The sequence below is a fragment of the Polypterus senegalus genome, chromosome 3 (assembly GCF_016835505.1).
Source record: "Polypterus senegalus isolate Bchr_013 chromosome 3, ASM1683550v1, whole genome shotgun sequence".
NCBI classification, from domain to species: domain Eukaryota; kingdom Metazoa; phylum Chordata; class Cladistia; order Polypteriformes; family Polypteridae; genus Polypterus; species Polypterus senegalus.
The window spans coordinates 21,496,787-21,508,641 of NC_053156.1; the positions used below are offsets into that span (position 1 = coordinate 21,496,787).

Consider the following 11,855-nt stretch of genomic DNA (forward strand, 5'->3'; position numbering starts at 1 on the left):
CTGCTAGAATTTACTAGAGACAGGTAAGGCATGCAAGTCAGAGAAGGCGCCACACCCCACCCACTGCGGTGGCTTTACAGTCCAGACCCCTGTATATTTCTTGGGGGGAGGGGGGTAACAATGAAAAGTAAAAAAAATGCAAATGCCGGGCATGGAGCAGGAGAGCAGAGGTGCTGCCCCGGCTTGTTGCTCGCAAAGATCTCTTTGATTAGAACAACAAGAAAGAATGTGGCAGGCGGGCGTGTGAACAGGGAAGAGCCGCCCGCCAGGTGATAACAAGAGAGCGGCTGTGCAGGGCCCGACATGCCTCGCCTGCTCTCTGCTCATTGGCTCAGGTGTCATGTTGCTTAACTGCATGGGACGGCCCCCTTCTCCTCTGTTCAATGACAGCCAGCAGTGATCTCCGCCCCCCTCGGGTGGGTGGCTACCGGCTATAAAATGAAAGCAGCCAAACTCCCCTGGTCTACCCCGCTGCAGCTTTCTACAAAGGCACCTGTAGCTTCTCCAGCTCTTCTTCTGTCGGTGGCACCTACTGCAGATTCAAGATGTCCGTAAGATACCAGAGCCAGACCATCCAGTCCAAGCAGAGCCCTAGGAACTTCAGTAGCTTCAGTTATGGCGGGCCTGCCAGGGGTACCTCAATAAGCACTGGCTTCGGTGGCAGCAGGCCATCAGTCGTTAGAAGCAGCTATGCCAGCTCCGTGTCGTCGGCACGGGGAATGGGAGGGGGTGCAGGGGGTGCAGGGGCTGGCGGAAGTGCCTATGGCTTTGTGTCCAGCGCCAGTATGGGAGGTGGTCAAGGCTTTGGAGGTGGTCAAGGCTTTGGAGGTGGTTACGGCTTTGGAGGTGCCGGCTTTGGAGGTGCCGGCTTTGGAGGTCCCGGTTCACTCCCCATTTCTGCAGTGACGGTCAACCAGAGTCTGCTGGCGCCTTTGAACCTGGAAATCGACCCCAACATCCAGGTGATCCGATCCCAGGAGAAGGAGCAGATCAAGTCCCTGAACAACCGCTTCGCCTCCTTCATCGACAAGGTGAGTCGGCCTCTATTATCACTTAAAAAAAAAACTCACAGTATATCTGGTGCCCGATCGCAGAATTGTGTGAAAGGGCCTTGCCAGCCATGATGCGGGCGCAGGAATGTGGCCTTCCTGGTGAGGTTGTCCCAATGGGCATCGCGAGGTGGGGGCGGGGGGGTTTTGGGACGTTCACTCCGGTGTACTGGAAAGGTGCATGTGGCCCAGCTCTGTTAATTAATACATGAGGCAGGTCAGAGAAACTCGAGGCGCCACTCGCTTTATTGTTGTCATAAGCTGAGAAACGCTGTCACCTGTCGGCGCAGAAGGGGGCCATCGCTCATTTCCCTTTGCGCTCTTTTGCAAGTGACGCCAAACGCAAATGAGAAGCTAGAAGACACTGCATGTTTTAAAATGAGGGTGTGTGTGTGTGTGTGTGTGTGCGCAGGAGTAAACTGGTGATCACTCCCACGTCCAGGGATGATTCTTGACTGGTGCCCAGCGCTGTGAAAGTGTTATGTCTTGTTACTTAGCAATCTGTTTGGTGGGCACTACTCACCGTCTCCAGACTCTTTCAAGTGACTTGGCTTCCATAAACAGCTGTAAATGATTTACTGATGAGAGGGGGGTGGGGTGGCACACCTTATTCAGGGCACATTCTAATCCAGGCAGCCACACCCTGGCTACTCCCTTTGCAGGCTGAAGGCCACTCAGGTGGCCACTCCTCGATTTTATTGCATGCCACGCCACTGCTGCCGTTCTTGGGCAATGCAGCTGAGAAGGCCACCCTGCTTCATCACAAATCGCCATCGTGTCCCCAAGTTTAGTGTGTGTGGCCATGAAAATGGCAGATTCTTGTATTTCACAGTGGCTTGCATCAATACTCTCACGAGGGTTTGACCCAACTTGAGTATGCAGACAGTGGTGAGGAAATGAGGCCCACGCTGCACATTCACAAAACCTCTTACTGTTCAAAAATGGCGCACATACGTGCATATACTGTATATGTGCTCCTTTAGGGAATTGAGCAAGATGGAGGCAGCAAGAACAGGACATTTGAGGGCAGTAAAGTTCTGTAACTCCTTTCAGCCTTGATGTGCATGACAGCCACTTGGAGGAATGTCAGAGGGGGACAGGGCCAAATAACAAAATGACGTGTGGTTTAGTTACGATGGGATTAAAAACCAGCAGATTACAGAACAAATGGCATTGAATGGCACACCGCGGGGGGCACACCGGTCCTAATGGGAGTGCAACCTCCAGACCTGCTTTAGCATGCAGCACTCTGGGATGGCAGTTAGCCCTGAAAAGAGCGACATTATTAATGTAAGGTAATATTAAGTAAGAATAATTTTTTACATTTATATTTTGCTGTTCTCACTACTTTTTACACAGTGAGTGGGGGAGCCCCTTCAACCACCACTAATGTGCAGCACTCCAGCTGGGAGACGCGATGACAGCCATTTTGTGCCAGTATGCTCAGAACACATTAGCAATTGTGTGTGTGAGTGTTTTGGGGGGGGGGGGGGATTCAGGGAGATAGTTGGCTAATTAGAGATGGGGAATAATTAGGGGGGTGGTAGTGGGGGGGGGTCAGAATGACTAAGCCATGGGGGACAATTTAGCCTGGACGTGACATGTGAAGCCTCAAGCCTCGTTGTGTAGGTCATGACACTCGCTCAGGGTCACACTGAGAGTAGGAAGTGGCAATTGTGCCCACCATTCGAATGCTTTTTTCATATTTCAACTGATGAGCACTGACCCCCCCAGCTTAATCTTGGGGGTTTGAAGTCCGATGCCTTAACCATGAAACCACACACCCTAGTGGCTAAGGTACAGTAATGCAGCACAAATGTACCAGTTCAAAAGCCCACCCCCCACCACTGAATCTCTGTATTAATGTGGGTGGACAGCTTAACCTGCCAGTTAGTACAATACAGTTCTACTTATCTGTTATATACTGCCTTTCACATCAATGTATTATATAGTGCCTTATCTATCTATCTATCTATCTATCTATCTATCTATCTATCTATTATATAGTGCCTTTCACATCAATGTTTTATATATTGCCTTTCACATCTATCTATAAATGTATTATATAGTGCCTTTCACATCTCTCTTTTATATTGTTCCCTTCACATCTATCTATCGGTTACAGAGAATTTAATTTCTATCTTTCTATCATATAGTGCCTTGTATATCTATATCTATTATATAGTGCCTTTCACATCTATCTATTTATCTATCTAGTCTTTTTTGTTTAAATGGCATTCTTGTAGAAGTTTGTCAGGTTGTGAAAGGATGTGATCGAGGCCTCCACTTACATAATGGATGAAGTGAAACAGATGTATACAAAATGGTGTTTGACAAAAGCAGACAGGCCATATTGTAAAGGTTGAGGTGAATGAATGGCAGTGCTGCTCCAATGTGCCCAGGTGGCATCCCCAAGTTTGTTGCAGCGCTCTCAGAAGCTGCAATACTGACTCATTTTTTATTTCTCTTCACCCCACATTTCAGGTCCGCTTCCTGGAACAGCAGAATAAAATGCTGGAGACCAAATGGAATCTGCTGCAGGAGCAAAGTGGTGGTGCTGGTGGTGCAAGATCCAACATTGAACCCATGTTTGAGGCCTACATCGCCAACCTGCGCCGCCAGCTGGACACCCTGGGACAGGACAAGATGAGGCTGGAAGCCGACCTCCAGAACATGCAGGGCCTGGTGGAAGACTTCAAGAACAAGTGAGTTCTGCTTCTTTTCCTCACCAGCTCTGCATGCATTGCTACAGTGGAGCTCCCCCTAGGGCTTGTCAAGTGAAAAAACATGCACAACATTTAGAAATTCAATTTGGTGCTCTGCAGACCTAGGAGTAAACGTTACGGCTTCTAGAGGGCTCTAAAAGTTATTAGCTGAGGGCAGTTTGGTGAAATATTAAAGCTGCCATGTCTCATAGATTAGCAGAATTAGACAGATAGATATAAAAGGCACTATATAATATATATGACAGATAGATAGGAAAGGCACTATATGATTGATGGATAGATAGATATGAAAGGCACTATATAATAGGTAGATAGATAGATAGATAGAATGATATGAAAGGCACTATATAATAGATAGATAGATAGATAGATAAGGCACTATATAATACATTGATGTGAAAGGCAGTATATAACATAGATAGATGTGAAAGGCACTATAATCAATATGTGAACTGATGTTAAAATCCAATATTATAGTAGAAAATAGGAAAAACACATGATAGATAGATAGATTGATATGAAAGGCACCATTACATGATTGTTAGATATTTAATAAATATACATGAAGTGTTATGATGGATATAAATGAAAGGCACTATATAATTAATAACTAGATATGAACAGTGTTATATGATAGACAGATAAAAATGAAGGGCACTATATAATAGATAGAAATCAAAGGCACTATTTGATAGCTAGATATGAACAGTGCTGTATGATAGATATGAAAGACACGATATTATTGTCTTTCATATCTATCATACATCACTGTTCATATCTAGCTATCAAATAGTGCCTTTCATATCTTTCACTACTTCTATAGTGCCACTTTTCATGACTACTGTATATAATAGCATAAGGCACTATACAATAAATAGATATAAAAGACAGTACAGTATATACCTAATAGATATAATAAACCCCCATATAATAGGTGGTGCCTTTTAAATATACTGAGGTGAAAGACACAATATAAGTAGAGATAGATAGATAGATAGATAGACATGAAAGGCACTATATGATAGATGGACAAAACTTTATTTGTCCCAAGGAGGAAATTTGTCTATTTACAGAAGCTCTTTAAATATTTATATATATATATACACCCACACACACACACACTTTGGTCTAAACACACACCAGAATGGCTACAATGCAGGAAAATGAAAAGGCCGTCTGTCACCGAATGTGACTGCCTCTGTGGTGCCTTATTGGTGGCAGGTCCCAAAGCCCAATTCCCTTCTCTTTATGGCGTGAGGTCATGAAGCAGCTACATAACGGGATGCCGAGTTGCGGTGAGACCCCGAGGAAGTCACTTAACCCGCCCAAGACGCCTGTAAACTGCCCTTCTGAACAAACGCACCAGCTCACCTCACCAGCTCACCAGCTCTGCACTGACAAGCCAATCTAAAACACTTTTTCTGTGTTAAGTTCTTGGCATTGTGCTTAAACAGCCTGCCACCATGAGTGGAGATGCCACGCCAAGATGACCGGATGACCACCCCATAATAATTTTTGTGCTCTGCTTTTTTTTTTTTTCCTCCTGCAGATATGAAGATGAAATCAACAAGCGTACTGAATGTGAGAACGACTTTGTCCTCATCAAGAAGGTACGCAGTGGCTTGGCCTCCGTCCTCCGTCATTGACAGTCACAAAGCTAGACAGGAGATGTTTGCTTGTGGGTGGGAATCCGTTGAGCCTAGCAGGGTCCATGAGCTCCTCCCAACGATGTGATGTTGGGGGTCAGGAGACTCAGCAGAGGTGCTCACTCTAGTGGGTGGAAATGAGTGCCGCGTGTCACGTTTTGTCTTTTCACATTTTCTTTATACTTTATACTCGCACCTCAATGCTTTCTCTTTGTCTCCACCATGCAGGACGTGGATGAAGCCTACATGAACAAGATCGAGCTTGAGGCCAAACTGGAGAGCCTTACAGATGAAATCAACTTCCTGAGACAGCTCTACGAGGCGGTAGGTGTCTCCTCTCATCGGCCACAAGCTTGGCGTACCCGCCATTTCATGCCACACACGGACACTAGAGGGGCACAGGATGCTGACGTAGAAGCACACACCGGGGTCCAGCTATCTTAGTGCTGGTGTCATTATCACATGCACAGGGGACGGTGAAATTCTTAACTTGCGTGTCTGACCAACATTTACTTTCATCAGTCATCCTGGGCGATGCCCACCTTGAAACAGGAGAAATAAGAACTGAAACCAAAGCTCTGAAGCAACCAGCCTGCACCCTAAATCAAGTCTTTCATGTCACCCACCCATCCGTCCATCCATTTTCTAAACCTGCTCATGCAGCAGCAGGCTGGTATGGAAGCTGGAGCCAATTCCAACCAACTGTCCATCCATCCATCCAGCCAACTGTCCATCCATCCATCCATCCATCCATTTTCTAAACGTGCTTATCCTGAGTAGGGTCATAGTGAAGCTACAGCCCTTTCCAACCAACCATCCATCCATCCATCCATCCATCCATTTTCTAAATGTGCTTATCTTGAGTAGGGTCACAGGGAAGCTGGAGCCAATTCCAACCAACTGTTCATCCATCCTTCCAACCAACGGTCTGTCCATCCAACCAACCATCCATCCATCCAACTAACTATCCACCCATCCATCCATCCATCCATTTTCTAAAGCTGCTCATGCAGCAGCAGGCTGGTATGGAAGCTGCAGCCATTTCCAACCAACTGTCCATCCATCCATCCAACCAACTATCCATCCAACCAACCATCCATCCATCCATCCATCCATCCATTTTCTAAATGTGCTTATCTTGAGTAGGGTCACAGGGAAGCTGGAGCCAATTCCAACCAACTGTTCATCCATCCTTCCAACCAACTGTCTGTCCATCCAACCAACCATCCATCCATCCAACCAACTATCCACCCATTCATCCATCCATTTTCTAAACCTGCTCATGCAGCAGGAGGCTGGTATGGAAGCTGGAGCCAGTTCCAACCAACTGTCCATCCATCCATCCATCCAACCATCCATCCATCCATCCATTTTCTAAACGTGCTTGTCTTCAGCAGGGTCACAGGGAAGCTGCAGCTCATTCCAGCAAGCTACAGTGTCTCAACATTAGTTGAACAAAAATGGCTTCATTTTATCTTCTGCCCTTGACAGGAACTCCAAGAGTTGCAGAACCAAGTCAAAGACACTTCTGTGATTGTGGAAATGGACAACAGCCGAAGCCTGAACATGGACTCGATTGTGGCGGAAGTACGCGCTCAGTATGAGGACATTGCCAACCGCAGTCGGGCAGAGGCAGAGACCTGGTACAAGTCTAAGGTGGGTAAAATAAATAAAAAAAACAGCTTTAGGGACACTGGGACAAAAGCCACCATGCTGGCATGCTGCCTACCCTGACTCAAGGCCATAGTTGCGTATGAAGTGTAATTATCTCAGATAATGGTTTCAGTGTTTATTTTTTGTAAGCCTTGGCAGGTGTCCTATTAGCTCTTAGGCCACTGAATGGCACTTCATTCTTCTCATGATGACCTACTTCCAAAAAAAAAAAAAGTCAGATTACCAACCCGCCTCTCTTAAGATCAGGACACGAACGGTCGACTTACCCTCAGGCCCTCAGTTTCCCCACCAACCCCAAAAGTCCAAGCTAACTGGTATTTTCCTCCCCTATTCAGTTTGAGGAGATGCAGGCTTCTGCTGGAAAATGCGGTGACGATCTTCGTGCGACCAAGACAGAGATTTCAGATCTGACCAGAATGATCCAGAGGCTCCAGGCTGAGATCGAGTCCCTGAAAGGACAGGTAAGACCCGTATGGTCACCACAAAAGTGTGAGATGTGACGTGAATGATGTACGGGGAGAATGACGGGCATCAAACTTAAGTGCTCACATGTCCAACTCACAAGGCAAGATGGCTCTGCGTGAGCCTGGTGAGCTTGTTGTTATAATGGTGGAAAATCGGCAGCACTGGGGCAGAAAGGCTACGCCGGGCATCAACTAAAGGATCACGATCAGCAATGTATCCATCTGTCACTTTGTATATAGTGCCTTACACATCCATCTATCTATCTATCTATCTATCTATCTATCTATCTATCTATCTATCTATCTATCTATCTATCTATCTATCTATCTATCTATCTATCTATCTATCTATCTATCTATCTATCTATCTATCTCACAATGCAGTATTTATTCTCAAGTTGGCATTTAGTCTCATGACTCAAGTATGGGTGACTTGATTTTTCACCCCAGCCCTGAGCACTTTCCGGTCCTGGCATTCTCTATTTCCAGCTCGCCTGAAGGCCCTCAGGTTGTTTCTGATCAGATATATATATATATATATGTGAGCTCTGCGGTGTGTGACAAAGACAAAGGGAGTCGTCAGCATCTTCCTCCCATCTTCTCTTGCAGAGAGCCAACCTGGAGAGCCAAATCGCAGAAGCAGAGGAACGTGGCGAGCTGGCAGTCAAAGATGCCAAGGCCCGCATTGCTGACCTGGAAGCCGCCCTACAAAAAGCCAAGCAGGACATGGCCAAGCAAGTGCGTGAGTACCAGGACCTGATGAACCTCAAGCTCGCTCTGGACATCGAGATCGCCACCTACAGAAAACTCCTGGAGGGAGAGGAGAGCAGGTGAGTTTAATGGAGTGGTCTTCAGCTGACCGCCATGTAAGGCAGTGGTTCTCGACCTGTGGGACGGGCAAAGTAACAAAAAGGGGGTGTAAAGATGTGAAAAAAAGAAAACAAGAATCAAAAATATGGAAAAACATCTGTTGAAACCAAAACAAATGAACTTAAACTACATTCTGATACTAGAACAATAAATACAGAGTTAGATAAATGTCGATAAAAGTTAAGTAGGTATAATAAAATATGCATCTACATTTCAAAAAAATGTTAGGGGGCTGCGATTAAAACTGGTATGAAAATCGCAAAAAAAAAAGGTTGAGAAACGCTGATGTAAGGTGCCATTCTGTCTCACAAACTCACTCTCAGGGCAGAGTGGGGGCTTTGAGGCTGAGGGGCTGCGCTGGTATCCAGAAGGTTGCCAGTTCAAATCCCTCTTACTGCCAATGGAGATCCTACTCTGTTGGACCCCCTAACCTGCACTTGCTCCTGGGGTGCTGTACAATGGCTGACCCTGCGCTCCGACCCCAAAGGGTATGCAAAAGCTTCACAAATCCCTAACACCAGAAATCGTATAAGATGACATAAAGAACTCCGTTCCTCATTCCTGATTGCACGTGTGCAGTGTGTGGCCACACTAAAACGCATGACAGTCGGCCCTTTTCAGTGCTCTTCACTGAGCACCTGCACAGATTTTATATAACACAGGGCAGCATGGCGGTGCAGTGGTTAGCGTCCCCTGCTTTCTTGGTTTGAACCCCATCCTTGGTTGCTGTCTATATGGAATTTCCTTGGTTTTCTTTTTTTTTTATTTTTATTTCTTTCGATCCCAAAAGTCATGCTGAGGAGACCCCTGTAACGTTGCACACTACATTCTGCTGCCTTTCCAAAGGTGGCCCATCTTGTAGCTCACGGCGATCCTTCATGTTTGACTGCCCCGTTAACAGCGTACAAGATGACAGGCAGATGACAGATGATTGAGAGATGGCAACAAACACACAAAGTGATGGGTAAAATGAAAATACCGACACATGTCAGGAACTGATTACACTTAAAACTGCACAGACGGACCACCAGAGAATGGGAAGGATTCCGTTACAAAGGAGCACAACATGCTGCCGGCCAGAATGACACATTTGGGAATGTTCTCTCACACGGGAAGCATTTAATATTCTTATTAAATTAAGAGAAATTAAGATGCACCTCACTGGGAGTTACGTGACCACCGAGTAGCAGGAAAGCCTCGCCGATCCAATGGACTTTCTTCTTCTTCTTCCATTGATTTTTTTCTGTGTATTCGTACACAGAGCAGACACAACTCAGCTCGGCCTAAAATTGCCCAGAACTTGAATGCCATGTCTCCATTGTGCAGCATTCGTACTGTACAGCCTTCTGAGTAGCTTTAAGGGTCACAGGGGTCTTGAACCTGCGCAAGGTGGGCACACACTTAATCACTTCATTACCAGTTAAGTAACTATGGGAGAAAACCCACTGAGACCCGAGGAGTACAAACACAAGATTACAGAGAAAACCCACTGGGATACGCACAGGGTGGGCTATAAAACAAGAGGAGACGTCCCATTCTATCTCACCTCTATTGGGGGTCGGTGCCAATGGCTCATTGAAGAGGGGGGCTTCTAGATCGATCTCAAACCTCTGCCTTGCTGTGTGACCCCTGAGTGTGTTACTTACTGAGTGCTAAAAGTAAAAGTGGGAATGGCTGGGGGGGCATCATTCCCGTTCTACTAGTCTGAAACTTTTTCCCAGTGTCTGTGTACGTTTCTCTCTCACCACTGGTTTACGTTCGATTAGGAAACCACTAGGAGCCCAGAACCGCACGTGTCGAGGGTCCAGACACACAGGGGTCCCACAGCATTAAATTCTAATAATAAAAATAATGAACTGCATGGTTAACACTTCTGTTCCTGAGCAGATCGATAACCGGGCCGGTGGTCCTAAATATGCATGGAAAAACTGTAGTAAAGTATCGGGGCTCAACAAAGTGCCTCGGGTGGTATTTGCTTTAGAAAGGCGCTATATTGTTTTTATAAGATGGCTCGCGCCGCCGAATTGGGGGGATCGTTCTGGACTTCGAGGCTGACTGACGTCTCCTTTTTTATTTTCTTTCATTTTCCAGGCTGGCTACTGGAATTCAGGCCATCAGCATCTCCAAACAGAGCTCCGCAGGTAAGAGTGCTGCCTCTCCCTACCCACCTATCTGTTATATAGTGCCTTTCATATCTATCTATAATATAGCACCTTACACATCTATCTATCTATCTATCTATCTATCTATCTATCTATCTATCTATCTATCTATCTATCTATCTATCTATCTATCTATCTATCTATCTGTGGGGTGCCTGGTCTTTTCGTAAGGTCTGAGTAGTGTGATCATTCCAAAGCGAGGGAGTGGGCACCATGCATGGTCCTTCAGAGGCCACAAAGCCCGCCCGCTGCCATCTTTCGAGCCTCCAGGCTGTAAATGCAATCCCTGCTCTCTAATGTCTGATGCCCACTCCTGGCAGCTTTTTGACGTGTGCCACCTTTGCTTCCGTCTTTTCCAGCTCCCTCCTATGGCGGATTCAGTCTTGAGAGTGCCACCCGTGGCTATTCTGGTGGCAGCGGGTTCTCTTCCAGCAGCGGCAGCGGGTTCATGGGCGGCAGCAGCTACGGCTACGCCCGGATACGGAAGCAGTGGAAGCGTGACCTACAGCACCAGCAGCGTCACCAGCAGCTCAAAGCCCAAAAAGAACGTCATCCTTAAAGTGATTGAGGCCCAGGACGGCAGAGTGATATCCGAGTCCTCACAGGTCATCCACGATTAAGCCTCAGTTCCCAGGCAGCTTTGCTCCGCCATCTTGCAGCTACGTTCTTCCACCTATTGAAGAAAAAGAACTGGGGGGGAGAACTGGGGTGGCATTTCTGGGGCACCCTTCTCTACGCTGACTTCTCCACACGGCCCTGAATTGCTTTTCTTGACGCGTTCTTGAGTTCGATGTTGCGGGTCACTTCTGGATACGAGACTCCTGTTCTCTCGGGCCACACTGTTTTTTCCATTGTAAACACGCTAAGAATGCCCCCACTTTGATGAGACCCCCACCGACCGACATCCCCACCAACTTGTGATATGATGTGTGCCTCCAGAGCCTTGACGCTCTTGGTTTGATCTTTTATTAAGGTGGGGTTGGGGGGCGGGGGGTGTTGCATTGTCTTCCATTTATCCAAAACCAATAAATAAACTGGACCCACTGGAACGCGCTCTCTATCTCCTGTGTTTTCTTCTTCATTTTTTGGTTTTCCATCAAACCAGAATTGTGTCTTGGCCTGCCACAAATTACCAGTCCAGCATTCACCAAACAGGAACTGGGAGCACAGGGGGGCTAAGAGACTTGCTGAGGGTTACACAAAGAATTAGGAGAGATCACTGAAAACATCTGGGGCTATAAACACGATGCCATGCTGCCAACTA

General features: G+C 46.6%; 1 protein-coding gene across 1 annotated transcript; it reads left to right on the forward strand.

Moving 5' to 3' along the window:
• The first annotated feature begins 453 nt into the window (after positions 1 to 453).
• On the forward strand, positions 454 to 11,645 carry LOC120524912 (keratin, type II cytoskeletal 8-like). Its single transcript, XM_039746777.1, is given in 10 exon segments — positions 454 to 1,031; positions 3,534 to 3,754; positions 5,325 to 5,385; positions 5,650 to 5,745; positions 6,913 to 7,077; positions 7,431 to 7,556; positions 8,169 to 8,389; positions 10,521 to 10,570; positions 10,951 to 11,066; positions 11,068 to 11,645. Coding segments are annotated over 10 exon segments (1,686 nt in total). The 5' UTR covers positions 454 to 545; the 3' UTR covers positions 11,212 to 11,645.
• Positions 11,646 to 11,855: the final 210 nt, after the last annotated feature.